Source organism: Scyliorhinus canicula, chromosome 14, assembly GCF_902713615.1.
Source record: "Scyliorhinus canicula chromosome 14, sScyCan1.1, whole genome shotgun sequence".
NCBI lineage: Eukaryota > Metazoa > Chordata > Chondrichthyes > Carcharhiniformes > Scyliorhinidae > Scyliorhinus > Scyliorhinus canicula.
Genome location: NC_052159.1, coordinates 133,042,323 through 133,059,871, shown reverse-complemented (window position 1 = coordinate 133,059,871; position 17,549 = coordinate 133,042,323). Strand labels below are relative to the sequence as shown.

At 46.3% G+C, this 17,549-nt stretch overlaps 1 protein-coding gene across 1 annotated transcript in view; it reads left to right on the top strand.

The window, feature by feature from the left end:
• LOC119977851 overlaps positions 1 to 17,549 on the top strand; it is a 77,649-nt gene that overhangs the window by 59,474 nt on the left and 626 nt on the right. Inside the window, exons 3-4 of the mRNA XM_038819101.1 lie at positions 15,518 to 15,625; positions 16,693 to 17,411. Coding sequence (XP_038675029.1) covers positions 16,905 to 17,411 — 507 coding nt within the window. The 5' untranslated portion in view covers positions 15,518 to 15,625; positions 16,693 to 16,904. The remainder of the gene's footprint in view (positions 1 to 15,517; positions 15,626 to 16,692; positions 17,412 to 17,549) is intronic.

Here is a 17,549-nt window from a genome sequence, read left to right as displayed (position 1 = left end):
ACATGGTGTATGTTCTAGTTGTTGCTCATGGACTCTGACTGTCTCAGAGGCTGGATCCCAAGAGCGTGGGAAAACTAGTGCCCTCTGGCTTTATAGTGGTTGTGTCCTGTCTGGTGATTGGTTGCTGAGTTCTGTGTGTTCATTGGTCATCCTGTGTGTCAATCGCTGCCTGTCTGTGCACCATCATATACTTGTGTGTATATTATGACACATGAGTCACATTGGTGAAGATTCCGATGATGATGGGTGAGAGCGAATTGGGGCTATGACTGAAGTGACAAGTACAGCACCATGATTTTCCGGCCAGGATCCTTTCTCTATAACTTGCCGCAGACCCAGATACGTGTTTTGCCCCCAAAATTCTGAATGACGATCTGAGTACTTGGAAAGACCTGCATTAAAACTTAGCCCAATAACAATGCCTTTGAAATGTAATTTATTATTTTTACTTAACCATCAATTATATATTTAAAAAGTGAGCGATCTAGAAATGCCAAAAGCAATATTCTGAGACTAATTGATTTCAATGAGAGGGCAGCTAATGTTGTGTGACAGCCAGTTACTCAGCCCACAGAAATCCCGATAAAGTCCGTTGAGAAAGGAATGCAGTCCCAGGCAGCAGTATATGTGCAAATGAGCAGAACTAGACTTTGAAATATTGATGCAGTGGGAAAGCACTCTCTATCACAAATTAGTGAAATGCATCTTCCAATGCTCGTAAAGGTCTGGGGGCCAGCCAAGTTATATGCTCACATGGGTAAAATGTGTGGGAAAGGGAGATGACAGATGGAAGAACAAAGGCCAGCAGGGAGTAACAGAGACTCGGCTAATGGCTTACTGATTCTGACCAACAATGGACAAAGGAAGACAATGAAAAGAATGTGTGGGGGCTCACAAAGGGAATAGAAATCTCTATGTGTAATCAGAAAGGCAACCACTCTATCATTGATAAGATAAATTGAACGTCAAACGCTGAACAAAGATCATATGCTCCCCGACTGAGCAAAAAGCAAAGATTACTCATCCTCCCTTTCCCTTGAACTGACACTGGGCTAATTTTCGCATCAAAATCCAGGTCAAGTATCCTTTATCCGAAAGCCTCGGGGCTGATTGTATCTTGGGATTCAGATATCGTAGAATCCCCACAGTGCAGAAGGAGGCCATTTGGCCCATCGCATCTGCACCCACCCTCTGAAAGAGCATCCTACCTAGGCCCACACCCTATCCCCGTAGCCCCACCTAACCTTTTGGACACGATGGAGCAATTTAGCCATATTTGTACATCTTCAGACTGTGGAAGGAAACCGGATCACCTTGAGGAAACCTACGGAAACATGGGCAAAGTATGTTTACTCCACACAGGTCAGAATCAAACCCGGGCCCTGGCGCTATCAGGCAGCAGCACGAACCACTGTGCCACCACGCTGCCCCATGATAATTTCAGTGTTTGGATACCGCATGTAAAATTACATTATAATGAAAATAGCCTAAGGCTAGATAAGCTATAGTCTAAAGTAAATAAAATGACTGGAAAAGTAAGTTGTATCACTGAATAATCGGAAATAAATTTCATTTTGACATATTCACCATAAAAATCGCAAGGAAAATAGTGTAGCCAAACAACTCGCATTCCAGTCCTAAATTCAGTGAAGTTCAAAGAGAGTGGGGTTTTTGGATTTACAGATAAAGGAGATGTGATTTCCATGGTGTAAACCAAGTGCAATTTTTGGCTGAGAGACATATATTCGGGTGGCTGAATTGATATTGCCCTAACAGGTTTCCGTTAGGTAGACTCCTTTTTGCGGGATATTGTTTAATGTGGGTCTGCCGGTTCACATCAGCAGACACACGGTCCTTGACAGAGTAAGTCCAGTTCCAGTGGCAAGGGAACCCCGATCACTGGGGAGCTCCCTACTGCTGCAGCCTTTATCCGCCATCGCAGCGGTTCAGACCGTACGAGTATCTTGCGCCTGATCCACCATTGAGGACTTGTTTTGGATTATGCTGAGTCTGATTTCTCACCTCCGATCTTACCATCAGTGATGACCCTGCCAAGAATTTAAAACTCCCGACGGCATTGCTCTCGGAATCAATGAAACCTTCAAGTGTCTCCACCGTGGCATAGTGGCAATCCAAGGAAAGTTAACAACACTGTTACCAAATCAGAATTTCTCCGAAGTGTCTAAACTCACTCACCGCTCGAAGTAAAGATCATAAGAAGCAAAGGCATTGGTTCAAATCCCACATCTGAGTCTTGAACATAAAAATCTGGGCTGACTATCCAGATATTGCCCTAACAGGTTTCCGTTAGGTAGACTTCTGGTGTGGGATATTGTTTAATGTGGGTCTGCTTGTTCACATCAGCAGACACACGGTCCTTGACAGAGAAATGCCTCATTGTTTCAGATGCAGCACCTTAGCATAGCGGTTAGCACTATGGCTTCACAGCGCCAGGGTCCCAGGTTCGATTCCCGGCCTGGGTCACTGTGTGGAGTCTGCATGTTCTCCCCGTGTCTGCGTGGGTTTCCGCCGGGTGCTCCGGTTTCTTCCCACAAGTCCCGAATGACGTGCTATTAGGTAGTTGGACATTCTGAAATCTCCCTCTGTGTACCTGAACAGGCGCCGGAATGTGGAGACTAGGGGCTGTTCACAGTAACTTCATTGCAGTGTTAATGTAAGCCTTCTTATGACATTAATAAAGATTATTATTATTAGGCACTGTCTTTCACATGGGAAATTAAAGCGAGGCCCCACTTTCCCTCTCAAGTGGAAGCAAAAAACTCACTGCAATATTTTGAGGAAGTGCAGGGGAATTATGCTTGCCATCCTGGACAATGTTGATTCCTCAATCACCATCATAATAACAGGTTATCTAGTCATTCTCATTGTTGTACAGATCAGCTGCCACAATTCCTATATTTTACAACAGTGACTGCACTTTAATGAAGCACCGTAAAGTACTTTGGAATTCCTTGAGGATCGTGAAAGGCACTTTATAAATGCAAGTCATACTTGCTCCATTTAAAAAAAATCTCACCACAGCTATCAGTAATAGTACTGCAAGTTTTCTTCATTATTTATTCTGCAAAACAGCGACAAAATTTGATGCCTAAAGTAACCAATTATCAAAAATTAATTAATATGCTAACTGCAGGCCTGCCTCTAAAAAGAAGCACAATATTGGAGGAGCTCGAGCAAAATACAGCAAATGGAAAAAAACACTGAACCTCCTTCTTCCCTCACTGTGCAATTGACATTCTACAACAGCATTGAGTCCCAACCGGTGGGCAAACATTATTGTTCCCCCACCTCCCTACCACATAGCCATCCCATCACTGAGCTATCCACACCACTAAGTAAAGCTCAGGTCACAGTTCACTGCTCCTGAGAAGCTTTCCAAGCCCTCTGTCCTGAACAGATCTCTGGCTATTACCTTTCAACCTTGTGTCTCGGTAGAAATGTGAGTAAACCTTCCCCCTCCCGCACCGTACCGGAGTAAACCCCATCTCCTGCTGGATTGAATCTTGCCCCCTCCTGTCACCTGCACTCTAATTTCTACTTTAAAAAAATGACATATTTTTTCCCGCATGAGCAGTAATTGCATCTGCTCTCCAATGGGAAGCTAATTGCCCCTCCACCCGCTCATCAACAGCTCATTCACCTTGATGTGAAGGTGAATGAGTGAATCCCCGGAATGAACTCAGAAACATCCCTGAATATAGGTTGAAAACCAGGACTCTAAACCTCTGCTACCCACCCAGATGAGGTCAAAAGCTCTTGCCACTCCCCCCACTCCCCACACAGGTACATTTGGTCCCTAGGCCAATGCAGCTCCAACAAAAACAGAAATTGCTGGACAATCTCAGCAGGTCCGACAGCATTCGTGGAGCGAGAACGGAGCTAACATTTTGAGTTTGGATGACCCCTTGTCAAAGCTCAATATTGCAGCGCAGCTCCATGTTCCCACTCAGATGAAACCAAATACTCCTTGATTTCCCTCGGTTGCCGACTTTCCTCCACCCTGTTGAAGACAGCAAAGTGGAGTTTGGACCGTAACCAGATCAGCCATGATCTTATCGAATGGTAGAGCAGGTTCAAAGGGCTGAATGGACACATAAGTCTACGGTTTCTATGTCCTCTATTCCTCTTTCATTAACGACTTGATGGATGTAAAATCTGGCTGGGAATCCCCCAAAATGACCAATACAGTGTTGCTTTTACAGCCTATGGACCGATGTCACCCTGACCAAGTCCTGGCCAGTATTTCCATTTGTCCAAACTGAGAGTCATACATATGAGATAAATATCAATACTCTCCGCACCCGACCGGCCAAAGTCCAGACGGCGTGGAATTAATGTGCTCCCGTTGGTCGGATTACTCGCATGGCGGCTGCGGACTCAGTCTGCGGCCCGATTGGAGGTCAGGGGGGTGGCTGGAGAATGATTGTGCGGGGGTTGAGGGTCTGGCACGCGGCCGATCGCAGGGTCTCTTCATCGGGTCCAGCTCCACGGTCCGAGTCCACCATGGAGCATGGTGCGGCTTCTGACCCGGACGTGCAGGAGCCCGTATCTGCAGCAAAAGCTGTGAGATTTACTCTGGGTCCCTGCTAGCCCCCTGCAAGGCTGGGAATTTGTGTCCCTTTAATCCAGGATTTTCAGGAGTAAAACTGTACCATTTTGATGCTGGCGTGGGAACATAGTCCTAATAATGGAGAATCCAGCCCCTTACTTCTCCTGACTCCACCAGCAAGTTAGTATACTTCAAAAAAACCTGCCTTGTTGGTAACAAACTGTGCCAAGGATTGAGTGGCCCCAGACAAACATGTTGTGCAGTAGTGGACTTAGAGAGGCTTTAGGTCCCTTAATTCCACATGGGGGTCTTAAAACATTGGTTAATACTTAAAAGTAAATGAAGGATATGCTGTGCCGATGATTTTATAGGCCCATAATTGATTAATCCATCATTCTTTTTGTTTCAGCCTGGCTAACCCAGTATGTGTAACAGGAAACAACATTAACAGATGGCCTGTAATTATATTGTGTTTGTTAAGGATGGGGATAATTTTCAACTTGGTTGCTTGGGCGATAACCTGGTGAAGCGGACAGCCCACCCATTGTTGAACCCGGTCTGAATTCCATTCCATTGATTTGAAAATTGCTGCCAATATGTGCATGGAATTAAATATTCAGGTAACAGTGACAATTATGGTGCCTGTCTGCTCGAATTCATCAGGCCCCCAGCACCACAATCTGCATTATTTTTTTCAGGTGCCCCTAGAGATCCTGTTCCAACAGTAGGTTTACCCTTTGTAAATAAACAGTGGGAGTAGCAACATGGGAGTTACTAGTCAATGCTGCAGCTGGCTTATACTGTCAGCCGAGAAACTGCACCGGGAGCTCAACGTGCTGCATTAATCCAGGCTTTGCACAGAGAAGACCTGCAGCAAAACCTTACTCGGTGGAGATTTCCTCTGTGGCCGTATATCATGACATTATAAAACCACTTATAAAGAACGCATTTACAATTTCACCCTGTCTATCGCACGGGAATTTTTCCCATTCTTCCTGCTGTTTGGAATTCATAGAATCGTACAACACAGAAGGAGATGATTCAGTCCTTTGTACCTGTGTTGGATATTTTAAGAGCTGTCCAATTAGCCGCACGCACCTCCTTTTTCCCAATGACCCTATGAACTTTTCCCTTTTAATTATATGTCTAATTTCCTTTTGAAAGCCACTGTTCAGGCATTGAATTTCAGATCATTGCACCTTGCTGCACAAAATTAAAAAAATATATACCCACAGCTCTTCACTTGCTACATTTGCCAATTATTGTAAATCAGTGTCTTCTTGTGACTGGTCTTCCTGACTGTTACAACCCCAATGGAGGTCCCAGGATCAAAACCATACGGTTTCCTATCAACTTCCCCTTTAAGGGGGTGTGGCTTCCCCCCAACAAGGAGACACCCAGCTTGTATAAAAACCCCGGCCTGGGTGCAGGTTGGGGAAAGGCAACCCTTAGGGGAGTGGCAGAGGTTGGCTTTGTATTGTGATAAACCGTGTTTTTTAATTCCTACCTCTACACTGTGCGTTTTGCTTACCGCGGATTGAACACGGGCAGTGGAAACCGTTTTACCCAATTTAATCTATCAAAGACTCTCATGGTTTTGAGGTTTCTGTTATATCTCCCATAACCTTCTCTTGCTGTGGAGAATAATGTTGGGCTCTCCAGTCCGTCCATGCGTCTCAAGTCCCTTATCACTGATAGCATCTGAATGAATCTCCCTTGAACCCTCTCCTAAGCCTTATCATCCTGCCTAAAGTATGGTGTTGAGAACTGAATGAAATGCTCCAGCAGAGGCCCAATGATTTATAAAGATTTAGCAATACCTCGTTGCTTTTCTTACTTTAATGCTTCAACTGTCAAGTCAAGGACCCTGTATGCCTTTTTAACAGCCGATCAACTTGACTTGCCACCTTTAAAGATTTGTGAATGTGAGCCTCTAGGTCTCTCTTTGTGCCTGAGCCTCCTTCATTACTGCACTGCAAATCAATTAATACATAATTTATGACGACTATCATTCCTTTCAGACAACAGATCCCCACAGAATAAGTGATCAAAACGTGTCTAACAATAGGAACTAAAGATCGCATTATGTCAAAGGAAGAGGCTTATAAGGTTGCCAGAAAAGATAGGTAAGCCTGAGTATTGGGAGGATTTTAGAAATCAGCAGGTTGGGCCAAGTAATGGATAAGAAAGAGAAAAGTAAATCTGAATAGATCAGCGCCATACACAATAACAAATTTTAAATCTTTTTTACAGGTACATAACTTATGAGGAAGGGTTGAACACGCTGGGTCTGTACCTGTTGGAGTTTCAAAGAATGAAAGGTGATTTTATTGAAAGATAAAAGATCCTGAGGAGACTTGATCGAGTGCATTTTAAAACAATGTTTCCCCTCGTGGGAGGGACTAGAACTAGGGGATACTGTTTATAAATAAGGGTCGGAATTATCCGACCCTTCACACCAGCTGACACCTCCAGTCCTGCAGATGGCACTCTCTTGCTGCGGGTAGCCCGGCGGCCTGGGGTGGATTCAATGGGAAGTTCCATTGACAGCGGTGGGACCAGAAGATGCCGCCCCTGGCGAACAGCGTGCCTCCTCCTTCCGTTGGGGCCTCACGGTAGCATGGTGGTTAGCATCAATGCTTCACAGCTCCAGGGTCCCAGGTTCGATTCCCGGCTGGGTCACTGTCTGTGTGGAGTCTGCACGTCCTCCCCGTGTGTGCGTGGGTTTCCTCCGGGTGCTCCGGTTTCCTCCCACAGTCCAAAGATGTGCGGGTTAGGTGGATTGGCCATGCTAAATTGCCCATAGTGTAAGGTTAATGGGGGGATTGTTGGGTTACGGGTATACGGGTTACGTGGGTTTAAGTAGGGTGATCATTGTTCGGCACAACATCGAGGGCCGAAGGGCCTGTTCTGTGCTGTACTGTTCTATGTTCTAAGAAACACACGTCAGGAAGGACAGTGAATCCCATCCAAGGAGTCTCAGTTTAGCATGGAAATTGGAAGAATTGTTTTTTCTCAGAGGGTCATTGGTCTGTAGCAATCTCTTCCTTAGAAAGCATTGAAAGCAGGGTCATTGAATATTTAAGGCAGATCTCAGAATTAAGACAAATCTCAGTAGATTATTGACTAACAAGGGGGTCAAAGGTTATGAGGATTGGCATGAATGTGGAGTTGAGGCCACAATCAAATCGGTCATGATATCACTGAATGGCAGAACAGTCCCGTTGGGCTGAATGGCCAACTCCTGGTTCTGATTTGTGCGTTGGTATGTAAATCTGAAAAGATCACTGAAAGTAAATAATGACCAGTTGGACCCAGAGGCAGGAGAAACTATAATGTGGAATGGGGAAATTGGAGAGACAGAAGCCCAATATATTAGGCTGGATCTTTATCTCCCCATAAAGGCCAGAATGAGGTTGAAAGTAAAATATTAGGATGGTTGACTGAAAATTCTAACTTATGATGCCTTCCTGATGCTGTGCTATTTATGTGATCTTTTTGCAGGTCAGGCTAAGGGCAAACATCCATGCACTTCTTCTGAGGTCAGGGTCACTATTGTGGAAACCATAGAAAATTTGAATTTCCTTCTACACTAGTTTTGTGTACTTTGGGTTTTGGAAGCCCTGAGATTTGACAGTTCATGACCACTTGAGGAATCCTGTTGAGGATTCTGGAACTTACTGACAAGCAAATGAGAAATGTATTGACACCTTCAAATGTCAATGTTAGTCATCGAGTGGTAATGTAGTTGTGCTTTTGATGCAATGATTGATCAGAGGACTCATTTTTGCAAAGGTAAATTGACCATTACACTGGAAACCTTTGTGTAAATGTTGACATACGACTCAATAATTTTCCAAATGAACAAAGTGCCACAATACATTCAAAACTAGAAAGAATGCACTGGAAAGATGTTCTGCCCTGGTTTGGACCGAGGTTGAAATGTGTAGTGATTTTTAGCTTGAGAAAACAATGTCCCTGCTGCTGAACATTAAAATAAATCTAAGAGCCTATTTCACTCCATTTATTGACACATAATCTGCTTTGAAATAGAAATGAAACAGTAGCTGCTGCTTTAAAAAAAAACATTGTGTGTTTTAGTTTCTTATTGACACTTTGCAGGATTTGGTTTGATAGTTGGGACTATTATGAATGCTTGGCTCAGTTTAAAAAAAAATGAACTACTTATCTCAGTGTGGTGGGAGGGCAGGGTGGAGTTGATTGACAGTTTGAAGATGTTAATAAAGGATTATCTGCCTTTGTTGCTCTCAGTGGATACGTTTGTTTGTTGTTACAACAGAATGACTAAGTGAGTGTTTTTAAGATTCTTTTGGATGCGATTTCTGGTATGAAATGGCTTTGAACATGACAGCTCTATTGGATTGCTCAAATTTATTTTAGAATCCCTTTCAAAGATATCCTGAGATCTGTTCATAGTGGATACAGGATGAGCGGCTATGGATGATACGTAGAGGCGGTATAGAAGGGGCATGGGTGCTACAATGGGTATGAGGGAGAATGGACAGTGTAATGGGGAATAGGGAGTATAGTTGACATGGAGGAATATAGGGGTGGGTGAGGGTATGATATTTGAGAGTTAGGGGGCCTAAGGACTATGTTAGAGAACTGGGCCAATGTCGCCAAAAGCCAAGATAGTCCTTCTGATCAGGCTACCTTGAAGATCCCCATGATGTTAATCTATACAATCCCTACAGTGCAGAAGGAGGCCATTCGTCCCATCAGGTCTGCACTGGCAATCCACCTAACCTGCACATCTTTGGACACTAAGGGGCAATTACGAGCATAGCTATCACCTAACCTGCACATCTTTGGACTGTGGGAGGAAACTGGAGCACCCGGAGGAAACACATGCAGACACGGGGAGAAAGTGTAAACTCCACACAGCCAGTCACTGAGAGTGGAATTGAACCTGGTCCCTGGAGCTGTGAGGCAGAGGTGCTAACCACTGTGCCATCGTGCCGCCCCATAACGAATGGCTAATCAGGCTTAAATGGCCTACTCCTATTTATTATTTCCATGTGTTATGTTTTATCTGCTATTTGTTTTGTATTTCACCTCCTCATTCTCCCTCCCATAATGCATCACTTCACTTCACTGCATTAAATTCTGTCCGGCATTGGTCATCTCAATTTCACCTGTCTGTCCACGGCTTCAACTCTGGAGAATTAATGATCCATCATTTGTTGATTCAGAGATACTGGAACATGGATTAATCTTCGGGAAACCTGTCAGATGTCTGTTAATATTGTAGTCCTTTACTGCTCCATATATCAGATTACACATTATTACTTCATTGTTTTCAGGTCATATCCTATTGTGAGGACACTGATTAAAATTGTTCACCTTCAGGTGACATTCTCAATTATTTGAGTGTCACCAAACCAAAGCAATGCCATGGTTTTGCTGCAGGCCACAGGCCCCAAGTCTCCATCAGCAGGGATCAAACACTGTCATCTTTGCATTGGGGGTGGCGCAGTCGCACAGTGGTTAGCACTGCTGCCTCACAGCTCCAGGGCCCCAGGTTTAATTCCGGTCTCGGGTGACTGCCTGCGTGGAACATAGAACATAGAACAGTACAGCACAGAACAGGCCCTTCGGCCCTCAATGTTGTGCCGAGCCATGATCACCCCACTTAAACCCACGTAACCCGCAACCCAACAATCCCCCCATTAACCTTACACTACGGGCAATTTAGCATGGCCAATCCACCTAACCCGCACATCTTTGGACTGTGGGAGGAAACCGGAGCACCCGGAGGAAACCCACGCACACACGGGGAGGACGTGCAGACTCCACACAGACAGTGACCCAGCCAGGAATCGAACCTGGGACCCTGGAGCTGTGAAGCATTGATGCTAACCACCATGCTACAGTGAGGCCCCCCAAGTGGAGTTTGCACTTTCTCCCCATGTCTGCATGGGTTTCCTCTGGGTGCTCCAGTTTCTTCCCACTGTCCAAAGAAATGCAGGTTAGGTGGATTAGCCATGCTAAATTGCCCCTTCATGTCCAAAAGGTTAGGTGGTATTACTGGGTAGCGGGGGTAGGATGGAGACAAGGGCTTGGGTCGGGTGTCCATTCCAAGGCCGGTGCAGACTCGATGGGTCAAATGGCCTCCTTCTGCACTGTAAAGTCTATGAATCTATGATTATTCTGAGCCACATTCTGGCCATCTAACCAACTGAACTAACAGGCCCCCAATCATAATTAGCAACTCTTTCAAACCAAAACATTTAAGATGAGATATAACAAAACTGTTCCCTGCATTTTCGATTTATTTTTCTAATATTTTTGTGTGGATGTTGTCTGCGATGTTGTGGAGTTTCCTGAACTCTTAATTTGGAGGGAGCGACAGTATCGTTGACATTTACAATCATGCTTCAATAAGCATCACAGTTATTATTTCAGTCACGCGCATGAATATTTGCTTCTCAGCATCATTATGTTAAAAACCTAAAAGTATTCTGGTTAACTGTACATCTTGTATTGTTCAGATATGCTGCGTATGATACCATCAATAATGCACAACAAAATTGCTCGGAATCCACACTACCAGAAAGGAAGCGTTAGTCCTTGGGATCGCATTTGAGAAATGTGGGCACATGTGGCCTCTGAAATTAACAAGGAAGTTATGGACAGCATGAAAACAATTATCTGATATACCCTGCTGTGCACCATATAAAATTAGCTCTCAATGTATCTTTATCCTCCTGGATCATAAATTTGATTGTTACACAAACGAATACATTCATGTCTTTCAGTGGTTCCTGTCTTAGAAACATAGAAAACATAAAAATAACAGGAACAGGAGAAGGCCATTGGGCACTTGAAGCCCACTCCGCTATTCATTATGATCATGGCTGATCATCCAACTCAACAGCCGAATCCCGCTTTCCCACATATCATTTGATCCCCTTCACCCTAAGTGCTACTTCTAAGTGTTTCTTGAAACCATACAATATTTTGGACTCAACGACTTCCTGTGGTAGCGGATTCCACAGGCTCACCGCTCTCTGGGTGAAGACATTTCTCCTTATCTCTGTCCTACGTGGTCTAGCACGCATCATCAGACTGTGACCTCTGGTTCTGGACACACCCACCATCAGGAACATCCTTACTTCATCGACCCTGTCCAGTCCTGATAGAATTTTATCGGGTTCTGTGAAATCCCCCCTCATTCTTCTGAATCCAGTGAATACAATCCTAACCAATTCAATATCTCCTTAAACGTCAGTCTTATTTTAACTTAGACAGCAACAACTCCTCTCTCAGATCTGCTACCCTGAACTGCTCACAGTATTCTAAATTGTCTAAACGGGCCTTCGTGTAGCAGTAACGTACCTTCTATTCCCTTGTATTCTATTACTTCAGAAACGGGCGGGATTCTCTGAGCCCGCGCCGGGTCGCAGAATCGACGGGGGCGCGGGAAATTTCCGCCACGCTGATCCCGCGCCGGGACGCGATTCTCCGGCGACTGGAGAATCGGCGGCAATCGCACCCACGCGGTCGCCACGGCGCCGGTCAGGGGCTGCTGAAATAGGCCCCCACGGCGATTCTCCACGGGCGACAGGCTGAACTCCCGCCATGTTCCGCCGAGTCCCGCCGGCGTGGTTCCAACCTGGTACCCCCTGGCAAGAGCTTGGAACTGCGGCTGCGGTGAACGTCCTGGTTGTGGAGGGGATGGTGGGGGGCGGGGGTGGGGGGGGATCTGAATCTGGGGGGGGGGGTGTCTCCACGGGTCCAGGCTACGATCTGGAGGGGTCTACCACCTTCACGCAGCCCTCTGTAAGGTCCCCAACATGTTGCTCAGTGCCAGCACGGAAACAGCAACCATGCGCATGCGCCGGCGGGGAGACGGCTGTCGTGCGCATGCGCGGACCCGTACCGGCTCTGCAGGGCCTGTGTTCACCACCGGAGCAGCACACAGCACTCCAGCACTGTGCTAGACCCCTGAACACTGCTGAATTGCTGGGCCAGGAGGCCCATTGACGCCAGCGTACACCACTCCGGTGTTTACGCCAGCGTCAACACTTAGCTGGGGTTTTGGAGAATCCCGGCCCATTATAATGCCAGAATTCCTTTTTGATTATTTCTGTACCTACTCATGAGATTTTTAATGATCCATATGCATGGACCCAAAGGCATTTTGGGCCACCAATGTTTGTAGCTTATAATGAAATGTCATCCTGAAACATGGGGGCTGGGGATAGGGAATTCTCTGCTTGCGTTGTGCCAAGGGCTGAGTAGCTGCTTCCCAGGTGCTGTGGAGGGCTCCTTCAAGGGAGCTGGTGGTTGGGGAGGCTGGAGGGATATCCCCATAGCCCCACCTAACCTTTGGACACTATGGGGCATTTTACCATGTTCATTCCATCTCACCTGTACATCTTTGGTCCCTGAACTCTGAAGTGGGGGGGAGATGGGGGGGGTGTGTGTGTGTGGGGGGGGGGGGGGGGGGGGGAGGAGGGGGGGTGAACTGAATGCCTGTCTCCCTCCCCCTTCACATCCTACCAGATTACAAATGAAGATAATAGTCAATTACTGCGGATGCTGGAATTTGAAACAAAAACAGAAAATATTGGACAGTCTGGATGACTGTTTGTCAAAGCCTAAAAAGATTAGAACTGAATTTTGGGAACGAGCCAGCTGACATGATTATCAACCTAATGAAGACAGCTGAGGTGGGCAGATGCCGCCGACTGCATCAAGGCCAGTGCAGGCTGCAGCCTGGCACAGGCCAACCTCAGTATCGTTCAATGCTCACTCCGCAGCCACTCCGGCGATCTCCAGGGCTGTTTTATCATTGGGGAGTGAGGAAATGCAACTCGGAGACCTCCCGGTCCCTTTTATTATTGGCTATTTCTCCAGCGGGGACTGTAATGATATGTATATAGGTATACCAGTGATGGTTTAATTATTACATCTCAGTGTAATTCAAACACTAGAGGGCACCACCAGTTCCCAGTATAAATATTGGACCTCAGGGTAGTTAAGTGTTAGCAGAGAGAGATTGATCACAGTTCAAGGACTAGTTTAGATTAGAGAGAAGTAGCACGAGGACATCATTAGTTAATTCTAGATTATAGATTAATATTTGACAGACTCAATCTTACTTTACTAGTTATAACTTTGTAGAGTGTGCCAACTCTATTTAATATAATTGTTATTCAATAAATCAGTTTTGCTTCAAACTAAAGATTGGTGGTTTCTTTATCATCAACTCATCGGACCATTCTGGATCACAAGGCAAAAGTAATGACATATTACCACAAAGTGTAATATAATAGGGACAAAAAAAAATATTGTGAGCGCACGCCTGGTGGGTCAGGGGTTCTACAGCAGGTGACATGTGTGGGCCCGCACCTAGAAAGTGGTTGTGAGAATGAGTGTCAGAGGATTCTGAGGAACAATGTTGGAGGTCAGTTGTTGGGAGTATGTGAGGTGGTTGCCAGCGGATTGCAGGGGTGGAATCCGGAATGGCAGGATGGACTTTTACCAGGAGAAGTGAGGTGGTAACGCACCCTGACACATCATAGGAGGTCACCCATCTTCTTTGCACATTGGGTACTGATCCTCCTTGTCATGCTGCTGCCATTAACTGCAGCTGCCACTGCTTCCCAGGTGGGATTAGTCACCGTGCTTTGGGGTCTTCTAACCCTTCTGGAGTACAGGGTGTCGCGCCGCTCCTCCATGGCGTTCAGAAACCTGGCCAGGTCTTCATCCAGAAAGGGTGGAGCTGGTCTCCGTGCTGCTACCCACCTGGCTTGACTGGGAGTGGGTGCTGAGGGACTGTTTAAATGCTGCTCCCCCCCGTGTTCGCAGTGAACAGCTGAGTCCCAGGTCGGCACTGTGCCTTAAAGCCTAGTGGGGAGACAAAGAACAAAGAAACAGCACAGGAACAGGGCCTTCGTCCCTCCAAGCCTGCACCGACCATGCTGCCCGTCTAAACTAAAATCTTCTACACTTCCGGGGTCCGTATCCCTCTATTCCCATCCTATTCATGTATTTGTCAAGATGCCCCTTAAATGTCAGTATCGTCCCTGCTCCCACCACCTCCTCCGGGAGCGAGTTCCAGGCACCCACAGGCCTCCGTGTAAAAAACTTGTTGTAAAAAAAGAACGGGTTGCAATCTTCCCCACCCTTAACATGACTGTCCCGCCTTCCCTCTCTGAGCGCCATACGGTGATCCCCTTGTTCAACCTTCGCGCTGCACACTCACCCCCGCCCAGGTCCTGGGGATCCCTGGCCACTGCTAAAAACATCAGGGAGGGACACCGTCCTCAGCTCTCTTTCACTCATCCAGATAATTAAGCGTTTGCCACGGTAGTGAACCCCTCCTCTTTAATGTCTGAGTGTTGCCAGCTGCGTCTATGGTGCTAACGCACCTACAGTGCAGACAGACTGCTCAGGCAACAAAGGTTACAGGATATCCAGTCTGGAATAAGTATCTCTCAGACAGAGCACCTCACCTTTCGAGGAGGCACTTCAAAGTTCAAACCATCGAGGACTTCAGAGTTCAGGGACCAAAGATGTGCAGGTGAGATGGATTAAACATGGTAAAATGCCCCATAGTGCCCCAAGGTTAGGTGGGGTTATGGGGATAGGGCAGGGGTGTGGGCCTGGTAAGATGCTGGGGACTCTACCTTGGCATGTCTCATGTGGGGGATCATATATTGCACTAAGTGTGGGTGGATTGCAATCTGGACCATGCCCATCATTCCAACGGGAATCACCTCATGTTTTCCACCTGAAATTACACTTAATCATTTTTAGAAACATCACGCCCATGAATTCTGGTTCTCTCCACAGCTGCTGTCTGAGTACTCTGAGTATTTTCTGTTTTTATAACTGTAACTCGTGTCAACTCAATGCCAGCAATACATTAACTGTCATGATCTGCGCTCATCTTACTTGCAAACCTATTTCATCCAGGTTCGGTACGAACTGATGTCTTCGATCTCCCTCAGATGCATTGCCGCAGCCAGCATTGGAGATGGGAATGAGGTCCTAGAGGCCACAGTGGAGGACCAGCGCTCTGAGGTACACCATCCCGTGGCTCCTGCTCATCATCCACCAACACAGATCCTGGCACATCAGGGGTCCAGTTTCTCAGTTAGATCACAAGCAAGCAGTAATAGGTGCGAGAGCCAGGAACAGCAGTGTCTCTACATGAGGGTGCAGGACACTTCCTATTCTCATCAGCCAAACACAGATGCTGAGCCTTGGGCATCATTCAGTAAACCGACACTTACGGAGAAGTAATGGAAAAATATGTGAGCTTCTGCCAGAGTTTCCAAATGCTGTGCACACCCTGGCCCAGAAAATGGAGGAGTCCTGGGATGGCGGGACTGATAAATGAGGAAAGATTGAATCGGTTGGGATTGTATTTGCTGGAGTTCAGAAGTAGGACGGAGACTCTCATAGAAAGCTATAAAATTCTAACAGTACTAGACAGGGTAGATGCAAGAAGGATGTTCCTGATGGTGGGGGTGTCTAGAACCAGGGGTCAAGTCTGAGGATACAGGATAGACCATTTAGGACAGAGGTGAGGTAAAATTCCTTCACCCAAAGAGTGATCAGCCTGTGGAACTCATTAATTCGAACCACAGGGAGTAGTTGAAGCCAAAACATTGTGGGCGGGATCCTACACCGGTCGATGCCAAAATCGGGAAAGGTGTTTGGGCGGTGAATCGGTTATGAGGCCAGAACCGTGGCCAGAATGCCATTCTCCAGTGCTTGAAAAGCCGAAGAGCTTCACCCTGGCATTTAAGTTTGAGCCCAATGAGTGCTTTACAAATGAGGTGATTATGAAAGTATACCAGATGGAATCGCAGCCTGACAAGCCTGAATCTTCATTCTTTGACAAACTTAGAAATAAACAGGTGCACAGGCTGCAAGATTGACTGAAGAAAGGAAAAAAATGACAGATTGAAAACAATTAAAGTCAAGCCGAACCACAAAGGTCACAGTACTCGCAGAACACTTACAAAAACCGTACCAAATGACTCATTCTTTAATTTCTTCAGTCCTCCTGAAGTTTCACAGCATGGAAGTTAAGTAAAAGTTTGCGCGAACACATAATTCCGTGTGCAATGTTGTTTTTACAGGAGAAATCATTGCAGACCATGCTGAATCAGATGATGAATATAATGAGGATATATATGATCACTTTGAAGATGATGCGGAGCGCAAAGTCGTGGAAGGTGAGCCAGATGAAGTTGAATATGAAATGTTCGTAAATCTATTTTGCAGGAGCATTTACAGGCTTGATTAAGAGGCCTGAGAAGCGCTGCTCCAGTGGTTTGCCGGGAATAATAAGATGGTCACAAGGGACGCCCTGACCGCGCTGGACACTGTGAAGGGCGAGAGATCTAAGATGGCGCACTCTGAAATAAAAAGTGAGATTGCCGTGGCTAGGATCTCGGAGCTCTTGAATAAGCTAGTAACAGACATCATCGTACCACTATTAGAGAAGCCTGCTCCAGAGACACTTAGTGAATCATTTCAGGCCTTGAAGGTGGTTTCGGTAGTTGACTCCCTGATCCTCGAAGCTACTCTACCGGAAGATGAGTTGGAGGAGCTGATGACTATCTCGCTATGCAGCTCAACGGATCACACATACATATTCGAGCAAGACCAGGATGACCCAATGCCTGGGTCGACAGGGCCAGAAATTGTTTGCATCGTCATTTCTAGTGATGAGAAGCCATTGACCATTGCTCCAGCAAGTCAAGAAGAGACAGCACCTGTTGTTTTCGATGTGACTTCCAACCAGGTTACAGAGAGTGAGGCGCTCCAGCCTCCAACGGAGAATCCAGCCCATTATATAGAATTTACAGTGCAGAAGGAGGCCATTCGGCCCATCGAGTCTGCACCAGCTCTTGGAAAGAGCACCCTACCCCCTATCCAAGGTCAACACCTCCACCCTATCCCCATTAGCCAGTAACCCCTCCCCCCAACACTA